This window comes from Elephas maximus, chromosome 2 (assembly GCF_024166365.1).
Source record: "Elephas maximus indicus isolate mEleMax1 chromosome 2, mEleMax1 primary haplotype, whole genome shotgun sequence".
In the NCBI taxonomy this organism is placed as follows: Eukaryota; Metazoa; Chordata; class Mammalia; order Proboscidea; family Elephantidae; genus Elephas; species Elephas maximus.
The window spans coordinates 154,947,691-154,966,536 of NC_064820.1; the positions used below are offsets into that span (position 1 = coordinate 154,947,691).

General features: G+C 46.8%; 2 protein-coding genes across 2 annotated transcripts in view; both read right to left on the reverse strand.

The window, feature by feature from the left end:
- DIAPH1 (diaphanous related formin 1) overlaps nt 1-5,281 on the reverse strand; it is a 111,026-nt gene extending 105,745 nt beyond the window's left edge. Inside the window, exon 1 of the mRNA XM_049873908.1 lies at nt 5,082-5,281. Coding sequence (XP_049729865.1) covers nt 5,082-5,198 — 117 coding nt within the window. The 5' untranslated portion in view covers nt 5,199-5,281. The remainder of the gene's footprint in view (nt 1-5,081) is intronic.
- A 1,963-nt stretch (nt 5,282-7,244) lies between these two features.
- Nucleotides 7,245-18,717, reverse strand: HDAC3 (histone deacetylase 3). The gene is made up of 15 exons (XM_049873909.1): nt 18,612-18,717; nt 18,414-18,496; nt 16,703-16,845; nt 13,470-13,551; nt 13,304-13,360; nt 13,127-13,182; nt 12,612-12,745; nt 12,041-12,121; nt 11,621-11,694; nt 11,422-11,486; nt 10,131-10,220; nt 9,933-9,991; nt 9,621-9,700; nt 9,152-9,309; nt 7,245-7,884 (listed from the first exon to the last, which is right to left on the reverse strand). The coding sequence occupies exons 1-15, from the start codon at nt 18,664-18,666 to the stop codon at nt 7,815-7,817; spliced, it is 1,287 nt and encodes a 428-aa protein (XP_049729866.1). The 5' UTR covers nt 18,667-18,717; the 3' UTR covers nt 7,245-7,814.
- Between the last annotated feature and the right edge of the window lie 129 nt (nt 18,718-18,846).

The following is an 18,846-nucleotide window of genomic DNA, read 5'->3' on the forward strand; positions in this document are numbered from 1 at the left end:
CTCAGCCTGGCTGTTCCTGGGGCTCTAATCAGCCCCACGGAAAACAGGGAGGGAATAAAAACAAAGAGGGAGGGGATGTTAGGCAGTTGGGCTAGGGGAGAAAGTTGGCTTTGTCTTACCTAACCCTAACTGGGGGCAAACACCCAACGATTTTTTGCTGAAAGGCAAAAGGTAAATTCTTCCCTACTGCTTTCAAACAAAAGTGATTATGAATAGGTGACTCAAATAATAAAGAAAAATACTTAATACGAACTCTTTCAAAATGGGAATGGTTTTTCTAGGCATGAATGATTTCAGCTACTGAGAAATAAAACAACAACTGCATATACAAACCCTATGTTTTTCCAAAGTATCTAGTATTTCTGGTTAATAAAGATGATTTTAATCTGTTCTTCTAAATCATATGTGGCATAACCTTATCTTTGAAGCCACTATTACATTTCACTGAAGATATAATACTCTTCAAAATTCACTTGGCAATCCATTTATGAAATGGTCCTAGGGGATAACTGGAAACCCTGGTGGCATAGTGGTTAAGTGCTACGCCCGCTAACCAAAGGGTCAGCAGTTCGAATCCGCCAGGCGCTCCTTGGAAACTCTATGGGGTAATTCTACTCTGCCCTGTAGGGTCGCTATGAGTCAGAATTAACTCGACGGCACTGGGTTTGGTTTGGTTTTGGGTTAGGGAAAAACTAAAGGCCATTCTATCATACAGAAAAAAAAAATTAGTCTATTCTGACACACGTACCCATCAACAAAGTTAAGTCATTTCTCACGTATTACTGTTTTCTTAGCTTTTACGACAAACATAATTTTCTGGTCTTAAGATTTTCAGCTGTTCTTATAACAGTATTTCAACATTTACCAACTCTCCCAAGGCATGATTTTAACTCTAAGGCACTCCCTCAGTTTCACCCCCTATGAGGAAGGACTTCCTTTGAGTCAAGTACATACAACATCTAAAGGACCCTTTGGCTGTTTTTAAAGACAAAGCAGGGAGGAGGGCACCAATTTTTAAGGTATTCTGTCATCTTGAACATCTCAATAACATTTCTGTAGGCTTTCCTCCCTCTTCCCAAATTAAATAATCCAAGCGTTTATCATCTTTCAAAAAAACACATGACTTGTACAAAGCTCTCTGTACACACGTTGGTTTTCTGCGACCTTCTGGATCACAGTTAATATCTTTAAGAGGAGATAAGCGGAATTCTGCACAAACAACTCCACTTTCTTTATATTCTCTACCTGTGATGGTTAAGGATGTGTTTCGACTTGGCTGGGTCATGATTCTCAGCGGTTTGGCAGTTATGTAAAGATGTAGCTGGGCAGTTATGTGATATAATTTGACAGTTGTGTAACGATGTAGTCATTCTCCATGATGTTATCTGATGTGATCAGCCAATCAGTTGTAAGGGGTGTTTCCTCGAGGGTGTGACCTGCATCCAATATGAAAATAGGCATTCTGGCAAAAAGCTCACTCGCTTGCTCTGGATCCTATATCCGGCTTGTCATCATCTGGCCTCTGGTTCTTGGGACTTGAGCCAGTGGCCTGCCATCTTACTGGTCGATCTTGGGATTCATAGGCCTTCACGGCCTGTGAGCCAGTGGCCTGCCATCTGATCTGCCGATTTTGTCAGCCCCTGCAACTATGTGAGTCAGAAGAAGCCACCAGCCTGACGCCTGACCCACAGACTTGGGACTTGCCAGGCTCTACAACCACATGAGCTACTTCCTTGAGATAAAGCTGTGTGTGCATGTGTGTATACTTCACTGGTTTTGCTTCTCTAGAGAACCCAGCTTAAGACACTACCTTTCCTAATACCTGCTTAAAATTCTGCCTGGCATCCTTCACCTTTGACAGCTCTCATTTTGGACAGAGGTCTACAACTAAACATCTATACTCTCACTATCACTTTGCTTTTAGGGGGGCAGGAAACTGCAACATGGTAATAATTCAGCATAGGCATACAAAATCAAACAAAAAATTTTTAATTATATATCATCTATTCTTTCTAATCCCACACTAAAATTCAGGCTTTACAAAGTTATGCTCCTAGCTGAATCAGGTAGCAAGATTCTCTCTTAGAATGTATCAACTTCTTGATTGTATGAGAAGACATGGAATCTATTCAATGCAGGAATATTCTACAGCTTCCTAACATCCTGGTTATACTTAACCCTGACATATTTCAGAAATCAGTCTATTTAACATCTACATTTGTCATGGCAGAAAAGTCAGATAACACTCCAAATTCTGTTCATTTAGGGTCCTCTTATTTTCCTTCATCTTAAGAGTTTCTGAAAGGAAATGGAATGATCCTGGAGAAGGAACATGCTCAAGGTCCAGTGGAAAAACAGATTCATGAAGAATCCAGGGAGATTACCAAGCAGCCTGGCTTCAATCACTTGTGTTAGTATCTCTCAAACAATCACATATTTTAAAAGAGGATACCCAACCACTTTTTAAACTTAGATTCCATCTTCTTTCCCCACAAGATGCCTCTGAGGCTGAGACCAGATATTAGGCAATCTTGTGAGCTCTGTGTAGTCATCAGTTGATCTGTACTTAGAACCTGCATCAACTCAGAAGGATATGTAGCAGCTAAAGGATTAGTAACCCCTCAGAAGCAAACAAATAACCGACAAGCACACTTAGTCCAAACCAGTGTAGGTTTATAAAGTCCACTCTAATGGAGTTCCAGAGGACACAAACTCTAGAAAAGGTGGAGTAGGCGAAACAGCTTTGAGTTCAGTTTTAGCTTGTAGTTCAAGAAAATTAAGCCATTGGTAACAAAACCACACCAGTACTCTCACCCACTCCACCCACCCACATATACATACACACAGACACAAAGAAAAGTAGACTGCAAAGCTCCTCCTAGTCTTCCATTTCCACAGAGTTCTCATAAAAAGCAATGAGGAAGATGGAATATTCTGTTGCCTTCAGGTAGGTTATACTTGGCAATAAAGGAGTTAAGCATCACTACTTTCCAGGAAAACTTCTAACCCTCTAGCTACTAATGTAATTCTCCCCACTACCCGGACTACTTATTTTCAAAAGTTCAGTAGGTTAAGGGTTAAAACCAACACCTCATAAAGAAAAAGAGAACTTGGTTCTGCTCCACCGGCCCTAAAGCAAATATCAACAACACTGAGCCAAATCTACTTAGCATATACAAGATTGCACTGACATTCCAAAAACAGGTGAAAAGGAGTTTCCGCAGGTATCTCGCCTTACAGCACCAGACATTTAGTAAGTTTCACTAATTTTTGAAACACACAAGTGCTAACTAAAACAAAAGCACATTTAAAATTTTACTAAGGACTTGAAAAATATTTACAAGTCACAGAGGTCACTATAAATCAGCAGGAATAGCTGGACTTCGGGTTAGGAAGGTCAAAGAATACCATGGAAACAAAATCAAAACAAAAAGATACATAAGTAGAAGGAATATGGGCCCTAGAAATTGTTTTAGAAGGGAAGCTTTCTAACAAGTGAGTCAATTTTTATCCTAAAGAAACACAGGGAAATGCTGCTTTACAAGGAGGTCACTATTATTAACCCTACACTTCTGGAAAAAAATATGCTCATCAAATAAAAACAGGCAGTTACCAACAGCCTGTAAGTCAATGCCAAGGCCAGTCCAGGAGCACCTGATCTTGCTAGAAATAGGTAGGAAGAAATGAGTCACTATTTTAATTCTGTTTAGTATTCTCCACATCTCAACCCTCTAGGTCACAAAGCAAGAATTTCTTCCAGTTTTCCTCACTATCAGTTTTCTTTCCAAACTTGTGAAGTTGGGTCAGAACGCTGGGGGAGGGGAGGGCGGGGATGAGCTGAAAGAGTGATAAGCTATTTGCTCAGGAGAAAGAGATACTGGGGTGGGATGTGATCACCTGGAGAGAAGACTAAATAACTACAGTTACAACTAGCAAATGATTATTAAGATCCAAGGCTCTTTCCCTCTCTTGGACAATACCTCACATCTTTCAAAGCTTTTATAAAGAGCAGACAAATGGCTCCCTGGAGAGAAGAGTAAAAAAGATTTAATGAGAGTAAAACGTTGAAAGATGATAAGGTTACATGAATATCACCAATATTCCTTCAGACTAGACTGGAAGTAATTGGCACCTGAGGAAAGCTACACTCTTCGACAGACAGGAAAAGAGATGTCGACAGCCCTGGGGCACAGGAGGTGGCAGAAGAAGAGTTCAGGAGATGGTTATCACCAGAAAGGCACAGAAAGCAATTCAACTACTCACAAACTTCTTGGACTTTTGCAGTCTAACTTCCTCCCCCATGGAAGAGGTTTATCATCGTCCTAAATCAAGGGCAAAATCGCCACAGAATTTCTAACCCCCTTAAAAGTAATAAGCAACAGGGCAAAGAGACAGGTTCTTTGGATGGAGAAACACTTGGAAGGAAAAGAACGTCATGCCGGAATCGGCAGAGGACCTGGGCAGAGGACCTGTAATCACAAGGACAAACGTCCAAGGGAGGAGGGAAGACAGGGCCCAAGTCAGGTAACATTCCTGAGGGGAAGGATTATCAGGTGGCACCGGGCTGAGCGCCCAGATGGGGGACTGGGCGGGAGGAAAGTTAGCAGGTGAAAGGGATCAATCATGGGGAAGGAAGTGACCTTTTGGAGAAGGAAATAAGAGAACACCAAAAAGGGGGGGAGGGTAATAAGAGAAAATAAACCCAGAAAAGCACAGGGGGTCAAGATAGAGAAGGCGTGTTCGGGTGATAGAGGAAGAAGAAAGGAAGTGAGACTGGGAGGGCAGAGATGGGGCTGTGCGCCGGGGCTATCGGGGCGGGAGGGCAGAATGTGCCGACTGGGGACTGAAGAAGCCCCGAGGCTGCCGGGGCAACAGCCGGGTGGGACTTCGGGGCTTCCCAAGGTCCTGAACGGGGAGGACGTCGGGCTCTGAAGCTGAGGACCGAGCGAAACCAAGAAGGAAGGCGCGGGGGCGGCTCCCGAGAGACGGGAGGGCGCCCCTGGGGTCGGCTGCGGGGATCTTGGGGTCTTAAGAACGGCTACGCTGTCGGGTAGAGGGAGTAGGGTGGGAGGGACACTCACAAATTTCTTGGATTTGCCGCCGTCGCCGCCCGCCGCTGGCAGCTCGTCCGGGCTCCGGCCCTTCTTCTTCTCCCGGGTCCCACGGCCGGGCCCTAGGCCCCCGCCGGGGGGCTCCATGTCCCGGTTCGCGCTGGTTGATGACCCCCGCGCCTACGCTGCTCCCGCCCGGCCGCTCCGCGCCCGCCGCCGCCGCCGCCGCCGCCGCCACCCAGTAGCTCTTTAGCCCGCCGCCGCGCCCCGCCTCATTAGCATGCCGGGCTGCGCGCGCCTCATGAATATACAACGACGACGCCTCGCTCCCGCCCGCCTGCCCCACTTCCGCCCGAACCCGCAGCCCCTACCAATGGTAGAAGGGAGGGGGGTGGAGGGGAGCAGCTACCTGCCCGGCGGGCCTAACCATTCGGACCCACGTGGGGGGGGTTGGCGAGCGGGCGGTACAGCAATCTCTGGCCGTAGCGGGTAGCCGCGCCCCCTGGCGGATAGAGAGGCGCGGCGCAGGCCTCCCCGGTACCACGCAGCGCCCACGTGGCTGTCAAGCCTGGACCTGCTCATACTTCACACCAGGATATTAATATCTGAACCAAAAACGCCGCATAGTGACTGTTACCCTGGCAGAAGATTTAGTGCCAGACTTTCTGGGATAATAGTTTTTATATGTGCAGTACCCATGAAGCACATTAAAAAAAAAAAGTGACAGTTACCGTTTATTGAGTTATGTGCCAAAGGGCTTGGTCCAGAAGTGCTAGACTCTGAAGCAGATTAGCTCTGGAGTTAGGTTGCCTCGTTTTGAACCTCAAGTTTGGTACCTTCTAGTTCTGTTTCTAATTTGAAGAAACAGTTATTGCAAACATTGGCCTACACAATAATAGTTAGCATTTACTGTGCATTTGCTGTGTGCCAGGCATGGTGCAAAACCCTCTGCAATCCTCACCATCACATGTGGTTCTACTAGACTCCCCAGTTTACAGATAGGAAAGGGACTTGCCTAAGACCAAACCCAGCCCATTGCCATTGAGTCAATTCCAACTCATAGCAACCCTGAAGGACAGAGTAGAACTGCCCCATAGGGCTTCCAAGGCTGTAAACCTTTACAGAAGTGAAGTGACTTGCCTAAGTACACATAATTAATAATAATTAAAAAAAAAATTAAATCCGGGTTAGTCTGACTGCCAAATTGTTTAACCAGGACTCCCCACTGACATAAACCAAACATGAGTAAAGGTGCGTGTTCTCCAAGAGTGTGTCCTTTGTTCCTCCAGCATGACTTTCTCTTCCAGCAGTTTCATCTACTCTCCCACCTACCTCTACTTGTGTAAAAAGTACCTGACCCCTAGTAAATTCTCACAGTATGGACTGAATTATCTTGACCACACCTGGCAAAAGATTTCAAGTGTACATCGATGGAGGGCAAAGTCAGTAGTACCCCCAAGTGTTCAGTCCAGGCCCTGGTATACAGGAGGGACCCTGTCAAACTGGCTGGCTTCTAAATCTGGCCTTCATCTCTTCTGTTCCAGACCTTCTAATTATCTGATAGAAAGTTGTATCGACCTGTACAGCCCATACTTCAAACTCAACTTCTCCAAAACAAAGTTCAAAAGCTACTTATTTTCTAAGCTAGGGTGTTGTGAAACAGACAAGATCAAAGGAGAGAAGGAGTGACCTGTCTGTTGTTCTTCCTTCTTGTACCACTGTCTGTATCTGCTACAACATTTATCAACTTCATATGAATTTCTAACTCCCCCTTACTGGACTGTAAACTCCCCCAGGGAACGGTCCACGTTTGTGGCTACTACAGTATCTAGGATTGTTCTTCACATAGACCATTAAGACAATGAGTAACTACTTGTCAGGCATTGTGCTATGCACTTGACATGTTTCATATCAATGTATCTTCACCAACTAGCATTGTTATTCCCAACACCCAGGTTCAAAACTGTAGTCACCTCCTACTCCTCTTGAACTAGTAACCAGAGCGCTCTAACTCCCTGTATGTGAGGAAGATCACCCATGTCACACGTGTAGAACACCTGCACAGGGCCCAACGCTGAGTAAGTGCTGAATGGATGTTAATTATGATTTTTATTATATGCATCATCACCCCCATTTCCCCTTCCCTTCATACACAGACAACTAGCAAGAATAAAGAGTATTCCCAGAAAGGCAAAAGGTACAAAAAATACCAACTTGATTTATTGGATAAAAACAGTGGTAAAATGGATGTAAAGCCAAAAAAGGACATTTTCATATCCTCTCCCCACTCAAAGCCACGCTTCCCTCTGATGTTAGGGGCTAGAGCCCTCGGAAAAGCTCTCTCTCTCTCTCTCTTCACCTGCCCTGGAAGCAAGGTCTGCAGCAAAACCCAGGAGAGGAGGAAGCCGAGGCAACCTCAGTCCTGCCTATGCCTTCAGTCCTAAAAGTCTGTGATTGGAGGGAAGCAGGGAAGAAGTAAGGGGGCCAGAGAGGCTGAGGACTGGCCTCTAGGGCCCACTGCTCAAAATGACCCAGGGCAGCGTCCTTGCCCCCCTCCCCTCCCTAACAGGCACCACTGTCAGGCCTTGGGAGGGAAAGGAAAGGGGATAATTGGTTCTAGAACCAGATTTGGTCTCCAAACCCTGCCCCAGAGTTGGTAAGCCTGGTGGGTAACCAGTCCAGGACTGTGGAGCCACACCTTCTCCCTCTGCCCAACCAAGAGGTGAAAAGGAATTCCTTGGGACAGAGCATTCCCAGCCACCCTTAAATTTCCACGTCGCTTTCCTTGTCGTTGTCATGGTCTCCGTCATAGAACTCACTGGGTGCCTCCGGCCTGCAAAGCAAAGGGAGAGATGTCAGTGTCCCAATTTCCAAGTTCCAATCTCCTTCCCTAGAAGCACTCTCTCTGGAGCCATTCTCAGCCCTCTCTGACAGGGAACCACTCCTCCTCCTACTGGTAGAGGCTCACTGCTATCCGTTGATCCATCCATGTGCTCAATAATCATTTCCTGAGGAAGCTACTCTGAGCCAGACACTGTCATAGGCCTTAGCAATACAGCAGAAAATAAGCCAGACAAGGTTTCTATCTACTCTCAAAAAGCTTACCTAATAAACCAAAGTGACCAATAACTAACAAAGGAAATAAATAAATATGATAATTTCAGATGGTGGAAAATACTATGAATAAAGTGAAATAAAGTGACATGACTGTGATGGCAGGAAAAGGATGAAATTTCAGCCAGGATAAGGAAGCTTTTTCTAAGAAGGCAGGTCCTGAAGTCTGAGAAAGAACAGACCAGGGCATGAGAGAGCAGCACAGGGGCAGTGACCTGGAAGGAATGAGTAAAATGCTGCAGACTTTGGAAGGTAATTTGGCAACAAATATAAAAATATTTAGCAAGCACAGCCTTTAACCTAATCCAACCCACTGAAGTACTCAAAGAAGTATGCAAAGATATCTGTATAACAGGGTTCATGGCCACATTCTTTATAATAGTGAAAAAATGGAAAATAATCAAAACATCCATCAGTGGCAATCGGTGAGATTCTACTATGTCCACACAATGGAATATTATACAGCTGTAAAATAAGGAAGCAGACCTATATATACGGACATGGAAAGATACATTGTTTTGTTTAAAAAAAAAAAGCCAGCGTTAAGTTTTACAGCAATATATATTCTAATTGTATTTAAGACAAAAACAAAAACACACAAACAACAAACTCTGAGACTGAATGTGTATGTGTTTATATGCATAGTTAGAATAGTACACTTGTAATCTATATAAAAAAGACCATCTGAAAAAATACAAATCAAACTATTAACACAGGTTATTTCTGTAGAATGAATTTGAGATTGCGTGAAAACAAACTTAACCTATTTTGGTGCTGTTCGAAATTTGTACAACGAATATGCATTACTTTTGTAATAATTAAAAACATGGGAAAGAAAAAAGAGTAGGGGGGTTCTAGTAGACCAAGAAGTAGGCACATTAAAGGAGGAGAGCCAGGAACAATTAAATTGAGCTGATTTACTTTTCCCCCTAAGCCCGCCCCACCAGCCTACTGTAACCCTCTGCTCTCAGGTCCTGGCCCCAGACCTGCTGTAGCTCTCCTCAGGACCCCTCTCCTCTGCATCAGCCTCATCAGTCCTGTCATAGGTCAGGAGGTCTGAGGGCACATCATGAATCTGGACACTAGGCGCGTGGTTCAGCATCTTCAGGTTCTCAAAGATTGTCTGACGGATCTGGTCCAGATACTGGTTGGGGATGAGAGATAGTGCTTGAGCAGTTCCCAGTGATTCCCAGGGCATCCACCCATCTAGACATCTGTCACCCCTACTGCCCTAGTTTTAATCCCAATGGGTATCTCTAGTTCAGGTCCCCTAGCTTACAACTGTCCCTCCTCCCAGCCCCGACTGCTTCTACTTTAATCTAGGCTGCCTCCTAGGTGATAACAGTGACAGTGATAGTGACAGAACTTCCACCTCTTCTGTTTTCTCCTACTTCCACATCCTGAACCCCTCCTGGGCTCCCCCACTGTTGCACTCAGCTTCTCCGAGCTGCTGACCTGGCGTGAGTTCTGATTCTCGATGCGAGTGCTGACGTCCGGATGGAGTGTAAAGTCTGGGGCAAAGTACTCGAAGTATTCTTGGGTTGAAGAGGTCAGGGAGAGAGTATGGCTCAGAATGAGAGAAGAAAGGTCCAGGTAGGGCTCAAGAATCCCCAGTCTCTTTCTTTCCCATCCAGACCCCCATTTTTTCACTGCACTGAGCCCAGGGGTTTAGTCTGTAGAGCTCTGAACGGGTCCAATTTCCCATTTGCCTAGGGTCTTGTGAAAACAGGTTTATTACTTGTGGGGGTATCCTGGGGTGGTTCTTACCACTATAGGGAAGCTCCTCACTAATGGCTTCCTCTACCAGCAGTGATGTCTCGTAAGTCCTGAAAGCAACCGGGAGGTGGGTGGGGGGCAGGCTAAGCAAGTAGGCTGAAGTGCCCAACAGGCTAGCTCTCAGGGAGCCCCTCACGCACACTGGACGCTGGTGGAGCGGGAAGGAGAAAACTCAGTGAAGGTACTCACCAGCAGCGCGCAACATTTCGCACAGTATAGCCACCACCACCTAGCACCAGTAGGGGGATATTGAAGCTCTTGACATATTCAACACATTCCCTGTTAAAAGGAACCAGAGGAATGAGAGGACGGCGTTATCCAAAGCCAAAGTATACATCCTAGGTATTGCCTGGAAAGAGGCACGGGGAGCCTTCTCAGGAGTGAGGAATGTTCTGTATCTCAATCTGGGTGCCAAAATTTAATGAATTATACTCTTAAGATTTGTGTACTTCACTGTACCTCTGTTGTAGCTCAATAAAAAGTTTAATATAAGTGCACCTTCGTCCAGCTCAACACTCTCTGTGGCACCCCACCTGTTAATCAAGTATCCTCATGAACGCACCACTAAGTCTTGTCAGTTACAGCCTCCAAAATAAAATGCAAACCATCTACTTCTCTCCAACCCCACAAACCACACCTTAGCACCAGCACCACATCTCCAGCCCACACAATGCCAATAGTTTCCTAACTGGTCTCTCCACTTCCACTCCTGTTCCCCTCCCACCAAGCCTTTCTCCGTTCAGCAGCCAGAGCAATCACTTTAAAACACAATTTGGATCATGTCACCCCCCAGCTTAAAATTCATCAACGGTTTCCCAACATATCTAGTGTATGATTCCAACTCCTTACTGGGGCCTATAGACCCTACACAATCTCACCACGGCTGGCTCTTTGGATCTTCTCTCAAGCCACCTCCAGCTGGCTCTGTGTTCCTGCCTGGCTGGTTTTACTTCCATCTCCTCCACTACACCCACTCTTCCCCGCCTGGGACAGATTTCCCTCTGTTTCTCTTAACTTCCTACTTCTTAGCACCCAGGCCTCAGCTCCAATTTCACCTCCTCAGGAAATCCTTTCGATCAGACTACCTAAAGTAGGTTCCCATTGTTATCCTGTGTCTTAGCTTTCCATTTTTTTTCCCCTTCACAGGATTGATAAAAATCTAATTATTTTGTTTGCTTACTTATTTTGTCTGTTTCCTATACTAAAATGTAGACTCCACGGGAGGGGAGACCTTGTCTGCTTGTTTCCCAATTGTACCTCCGTCTTTGAAACATGACAGTTATTTCATAAAATGCTATCATGAATGAATGGCTAGCTAGGGTACGCTGTTCCAGGTGACATTTCTGGTTCAAGAACAATTCGTAGCTATTTTTTATTCCCAGGAAGAGGTGAGGTCCATTCCCCAACCACCACCCATTCCATGTATTGGGTTCCCAGACTGCTTGAAAACCTGCGGGAATGGAAGGAGGTTAAGTCTCACCCATGTCCTCGGATGCTAAGGTTAAAGCAGCCCAATCGATCACAGCCCAGAGAGTCAGCTCCACACTGCAAAAAGCGAAACCCCAGACAGCTGCAATGAGGTAAGTGATCAAAGCGCCACAAATCCAGAGCATCTTCTTTTCCCCCTCCACCCCCCAACCCCAGGCAGAGCTGTTACAAGGGGGAAATGACAGTATTACCTGGAGCACAATGCACGTGGGTTGGTAGAAGTCCACTACTTGGTTGATAACCGGCTGGAAAAGATGCTTGTAACCTGGGAGAGGGCCAAAGATGGGCACCTGGCACCCCAAGGAGATGGGGGGACAGGGAACAAAAGGAAAAAGGGGGTTGAGAGAGCATAGCCCAGGAAACCATTGGTTCTGAACTTCTGGTGGGGGTCCCAAACCCCTCTGAGTGACTGATAAAAGCTAGTGACCCTTATCCCAGGAAAATGCACATACACACAATACGTTGCATACAATTTCCAGGGGGTTCATGGGCCCCTCAGAAGGCCATTCATCCTTAAGGACACCTGGCCCAACAGTAGACGATACCAGGCAGAAGTTATTTTAAGGAGAGAAAGAAGGGGCAGTGAGCAGGGAAAAGTCTGCAGCACTTACTCTGGTCATCGATGCCATCCCGCAGGGGCACATTGAGACAGTAGTAGCGACCGCTTTCTGCCCCAACTTCATACATGTCACCTACAGGGAAGTAGGGGGGACAGGGGCTGGAAGCCATGCACAGAGGGCACCCACAACCCAGCTGCTTCGACTGCAACCTATACTCTGAGGGCCTCTCACTACATCTACATACTTCCACAGACTCCCTAGAGCCACTAAGTCTCTTGCAGCTAACATTCATTCAACAAATATTTTTCTGAGGACCTACTACGGCACTGGGAAACAGAACTAATTAATGAAATCCCAGCAAGCTTATATTCTTGAAGGTTGAGGCAATGGGGAGGGATACTGTAAACAAAACACAACAATAAATACAAGTAGTGCTTTGTGAGAAACAAACAGGGTGATTTGACAGAAAAATGGGGGAGGGAGGTGATTACTTTAACTGGGGTAGTCTGGGAAGGCTTCTCTGAGGAGGTGACATCTGGGCTGAGATCTGAAGGCTGAGAAGGAGGCAGTCATGGTAAAAAGCTTAAGGTTGCAAAGGGGAGAGTAATTTCTATTCCCATACCTGTACCGGGGAAGAAGTAATTTCCGTATTTGTGGAAGGACACCGTCATGACCCGGTCAGTGAGGTAGAAGGCTTCCTGAACTCCATCACCATGGTGGATGTCAATATCGATGTAGAGCACCCGAGGGTGGTACCTGAGGTGAAGGCGAGCCAGAGTCTGAGGCAGGGGTGAGCTCCGGGGAGAAAAACCAGCCAACACACTCATTCTAAACATGGGATCTGGAATTATGAAGAGTCTGCTTCTACCTAAGTCACCTGAAACTTAATCCCACCAGTTCCCTAAGGGCAACCCTGGGGCTCCAGCCTGGAGGCAAGGACAGGAGAGAGATGTGCAGAGAAGGCTGAAATGTGAGTAGGCGGCCAGGAATCTGCAGCAGAGCAGAGGAAAAGGCAGCTGAGGAAAGCATCAAGAGCTTAGGAGAAGCTCGTGAGGTCAGAGCAGAGTCTGAGGAACTGCTTCAGCCAAGAGTCTCATAACCACCCCCTCCCGCCCCATCTCTTCCTGGGTTACTTACTTGAGCAGTTCCAGAATCCCAATTACAATGTCGTTGACATAGCAGAAGCCCGAGGCCTATGGCAAGGCAGTGGTCTTACAAAGAGGGGAACAATTCATCCACCCAGATGTCCCCCTCTGTCATCCTGACCACCTACCCTACGGTGGCCATTGTCTCCCCCATCACCTCTTCACTCACCTCAAACTTCTTGGCATGATGTAGACCACCAGCCCAGTTAATGGCAATATCACAGATCTGAAAGGCAAATACCCAACTCACAGTCCTCCTCAGCCCACCTCTAAAGCTGGGAGTCCAGGGTCAGAGCTAAGGGGAGATGGGGAACAGGACTCGGGGTTATGGTCACCTTGTTGTTCAGTTGGGTTGCTCCTTGCAGAGATGCGCCTGTGTAACGGGAGCAGAACTCAAAGAGCCCGGGAAACACTGGGCTGTAGGGGAGAGGAGCCAGTTGGAACCCTCCTGCATTTGTCTGGCCCCTTCCTAAACCTTTTTCTCACCCAATCCCCTCCAATTTCCATTCTTCAATAACTCTGTCTTCTCCCTCCTACACTCCTAAACTATTTGCAAATTTATAAAACAAATATTGGGGACCAAAGCATGTACCAAGCCCAGTGACTTAAGTGGTACCAAACATACATTTAGAGAATTAGAAGGTATAAACAGCCCTGGTGGCACAACAGTTAAACGCTCAGCTGCTAATTGAAAGGTTGGCTGTTTGAACCCACCCAGAACCTCCACTGAGAAACACCTGACAATCTACTCCTGTAGAGATTACAGCCTAGAAAACCCTACGAGGCAGTTCTACTCTAACAACAGCTGTAAAGCATTTAGAATAGTGCCTGACAGACAGTAGGTGTTACTTAGGTATCATAGGTTAGTAGTGGTAATAGCATGTTAGTATTATTGTTTTGAAATCCAAAGATAAATACCAGAAGAAATAGCTACAGAAGCTGAAAGTAGCTTCCACTAGAGACAGGGATCTATGGGTGGAAGGGATGGGTCTGGGACTGCTCTTTTTTTTTTTTTTTTCCCATTAAAAGCCTTGTAGTACAATTTAGCTTTTTATATGAGATTACTTTGAAAACGATCAAAACAAATTAAAAGGAAGGAAAACTGGGGATTCTCATCTGAAGACCAGATAAACACAACTGGAGCTTCAGTTTAAGAGTCTGCCGAATGCAGTATAAGTCGTCAAGTGGTAGCATTCCCTAACCGCACGAAGAGCATCTACAGGACCCCAGCTGCGGCCTGAGGGCTGACTCCATTCCCAGACCTATAAAGTGAACTCGGATATATCCACAACAAAAAACAAAACAAGAAACTTCCCAAGACAGCATGTGACTGAACACCAAAGGAGCAGAGCAGCGTCTGCAGAAGGACAGAGCTCTGTGGGATGGTGTGGTCAAGAAAGGCTTCGTGGAGGTGGTACGAAGGCTGGGAAGGCCTTGGGGAAGCTGAATGGAGAACAAAGGGCATTCCAGGAAGGTACCCTGGGCAGCAGGATAGGGATAAGTTTGGGAAGGTAATCAATGCCAGCCTAAAGAGTTGGCCTCTATCCTCCAGCCCAGGCTGCTTCCATTGGTTAGGATCTTCCAGGAAAACAGATTAGTGTAGTGGTTTAAAAACATGGGCTCTGGATCTGAATCCTGCCATCTCCACTGACCAGTTATGTGACTTGGGGTAAGTTACCTAAATTTTCCCAAACCTCAGTTTACTCATGCGTAACACTGGAAAAAGGACGATTACATCACAGGGCTGGCATGAGAATTAAGTGGCTGTACCAGCACCCCTCAGCTCAGTACCTAGCAGAGTAAGCACTCAACAAATGGGAGCTGTTGAAGGAAACTCTACAGGACCAACAACCCGGCTTCTTCAAGAAATAAATTCAAGACAGAGAGGAGGAAAGCTACAGGTTGAAAGTCTTAGCAGATATGTCAATCAAGAACAAAGAGAGAACTTTGTTTAGATCCTGATTTAAACAAATCTACTGGGGAAAAAAAAAATTAGGAGACAACTGGGGAAATTTGAATACTAACTGCATGTGTGATGTTAAGGAATTATTATTCATTTTTTAGGTGTGATGATGATATGGTGGTTACAACTTTTTAAAAAACATCATTTGAAGACACGTAATAAAATATTTATGGATGAAAGGATGTGACATCTAGAATTTGCTTAAAAATAATCTAACCTGAGGAGGTATAGACAAAAAAAGATTGTCCATGTGTTCATAATTGTTAAAGATAAATAGTGCAGTGAACCCCCTATATCAGGGGGTTCACTGCACTATTCTTTCAGAAATGTTTGAAATTTTCCCTAAATTTCAAAATATAAAAAATAAAAGTAAGTGGTAGCTGTCATGGTTATTGTTTTTTCATGGATGCATACCAGCATGCAAGCAAGGATCATGTCCATTCTTCTCCCATAGCACCTAACCTTGAGTCTTCTATAAATGTACCAGTTCACTGTAAACCTGATCATGTCAAATCACCCCCCCCCCCGGCCCCACTTTTAAAAACACTTTAGCTGCTTCCCTCTACATAACAAAACAAAACAACCATTGCCATGGATTGACTCTGACTCATAGTGACCCTATAGAATGGAATAGAACTGGCCCATTGGGTTCCCAAGGCTGTAATCTTTACAGAACCAGACTGCCACATCTTTCTCCCTCAGAACGGCTGGTGGGTTTGAACCACAGGCAGCCGAGTGCTTAACCACTGCACCACGAGGGCCCCTCTCTACTTAATCCAAAAAACCCGTTGCCGTCGAGTCGATTCCGACTCATAGCAACCCTATAAGACAGAGTAGAACTGCCCCATAGTGTTTTCAAGGAGCGCCTGGTGGATTCGAACCACTGACCTCTGGTTACAGCCACAGCTCTTAACCACTATGCCACCAGGGTTTGCATGATAGGGCTGCTTAAAAGGTCAGGCCACGCCTGTCTCTTTTAACCTCAATTCAGATCACTCTCCTCTTCATATTCAGCACTCGGCCTTTTTTCTGTCCCTCAAATGAGTCATACTCTATCCTACCAGAGACCATTAACACATATAGTCCCTGCTGCCCACCATATGCTCTCTCCCCCTCCAGCCACCCAACCCCCTTTCACCTAATCACTTCCTGCTCTTTCTGCAGATGTCAGTTCAATCCTCTCTTTACTCCCTCTAGGAAGTCTTCCCTGACCAGCCTCCTCCTAAACTAGATTATTCTCCCAACTATACGCTTTCACAGTCTGTCATGTACCCCTTCCTGCATAGGACTTGGCACAACCACAATATTAAATTTATGTATAGATTAGATGATTGCCTTCCCACTAGACTGCAAGCTCCACGATTGTTTATTCCCACCTCCTAGCTTTTTTCATTTTTGTTCATCATTGTATGCCCAGCACTTAGCACCAGATCTGGCCTATAGCAAATGATCAATAACTATTTGCTGAATAAACAAATGAGAAAGTGGTGATTCACTGATAAGTAAGCCCTCTTCTTAGCTTTCCAGTGCTGTTGCCACAAGATCTCGTGCAAGAATTCCCCCTTTTGAAGTGCCGAGCATCAAAATTCCCAGTCCTCTCCTCACCAGTCATCACCCACATTGAAGGCATTAAGGCTCTTGGTGAAGCCTTGCATATTGGTGGGGCTGACTCTCTGCAGGAAGTCGATGTAGTCCTCGGAGTGGAAGCGGCACATGTCGTGCTGGGAAGCCTGGTATGGCTTGAAAACCTCGGGATGGAGACACAAGATGAACCCAGGCAGGGTCATGCCCACTCACGGGGCTGAGACCACTCACACTGAACCCAACCCTGGCAATTGTTCAAGTCCGCACGCAGCAGTCACCACACCACACGCAACGGACATCACATCACAACACACCAATCCTTGTTATTCTGTGAGGCAAAGGTCACTCTGCGCCTGAAGAAAACAGGCTCTGATGAGCCAAGTGGGTTATTATGATCGAGCCCCCTGACCGGGCTTCCTGCCTCATTCCCACCTCCAGCCCAGGGCTGCTGGGCCCTCCCTCTAGAGCTCTAACATCTTCCAGGTAGAAAGAAGAGACGAGGAGAAGGGATGGGAAATGAGGGTAAACCCCACAGTCAGGTACAGTGGTCCAGCCCCTCCCCCACCTTTAAGGCCACAGCACTACCCACATACTAAGATGCTAGGGATGAAGACATCAGGTCTTCAAACCAGCCCCACCCCACCATACCCCTAAGCCAAGGGCCGGTCCACCTGAGGCCAAGGGGTGGCTGACCTGAAGTGAAAAAGTAACCCCCGTTAAGTCAGAGGACACCATCCTCTACACTCTGGAGAAGGAGGGAGGTTACTCCTGGTGTCTTCTATCCAGCTATCCCCTCCCTTCTCCCATTCTAGAGTCAAAGACCACCTTCTAATTAAAACCCAAAGGACTAAACCAGAGATTTAGTATCTTTTGGGTACCTCACATGCCCCTTTGGAAACTGGGCAAGAACAGTGCAGTTTTTCTCTCTCTAGAAAATGCACACAGGTATATATAGGCAAATGATTTCAGGGAATTCATTGACTCGTGCATTAACATCACTTCAGTCTTTTCTATGACCAATCCACTTGACTGTGCCTCAGCACAAGCAGCGGACACTCATTCATATTGTTGGCCAATTCCCCTCACAACGCATAAGGGTTAGGCCTGTTATACCGCCAAATCACAACTATAAATTACAAGCTGGGGGCAGCGTGTGTGATGTCTGGGAGATGAAGGTTTGAGTAGCAGCGTTCTAGGTTAGAAAGGAGATACCCAGGATGTCTCCTGTCTCCCTCCATACACGCATACACATTTACACCCAAGGCTGGTGGGCCCTCCCTCGAGAGCTCTAACATCTTCCAGAAAGAAACAGGACATGAGGAGAAAAGGTGGGAAATGAGGGTAAACCCCACAGTCAGGTACAGTGGTCCAGCCCCTCCCCCACCCTTAAGGCCACAGCACTACCCACACACTAAGACGCTAAGGATGAAAACATCAGGTCTTCAACCCAGCCCCACCCCACCATACCCCTAGGTCAAGGGCTGGTCCACTTGGGGCCAAAGGGTGGCTGACCTTAAGTGAAAAAAGTAACTCCCGTTAAGTCAGAGAACACCATCCTCAACACGTTGGAGGGAGGTTTCTCCTCGTGCCTTCTGTCCAGCTACACCGCCCCCCACCCCCCCGCTCCTGTTTTCGTATGCAGATCGCACCTGGTGCATTCAGTCCAGCCCACCTAGCCCTAAGACCACAGCTCGCCCCACCCCTAACACATGGCAGAGGCAGCGGGACTTACGATCATCTTCTTATAGAGACCGTAGTGCAGAACCAGACTATGGGTCAATGCCAGGCGATGAGGCTTCATAGGATGTCCAGCCCCTGGGCAATGGGGGTGGGGAGAAGAGAGTTCGTCAGTGTCCACCCCCGGAGTTGCAGCCCCTGCCTCGAAACCTCTGCGCCCTGAAACCCCTCGCACACAACCCTGATCCCTCACCATAATGGAAGTTGCCCACGTCCGGGTCGTAGAAATAGGCCACGGTCTTGGCCATGGCGACCGCGGGACCAGGCCCCGGCCTCCGCCGCCCGCCCGGCCGCCAGCCCCGCCCCCGGCCGTGCGTGCTGCGTATGTACGCAGCCCGCCTCTGCGGAACTGGGAGGCCTAGGCCCCGCCTCCGTGAGACCACGCCCAGGTCACACCCCCTGCAAGACTCCGCCCCTCCCCCGGCTGG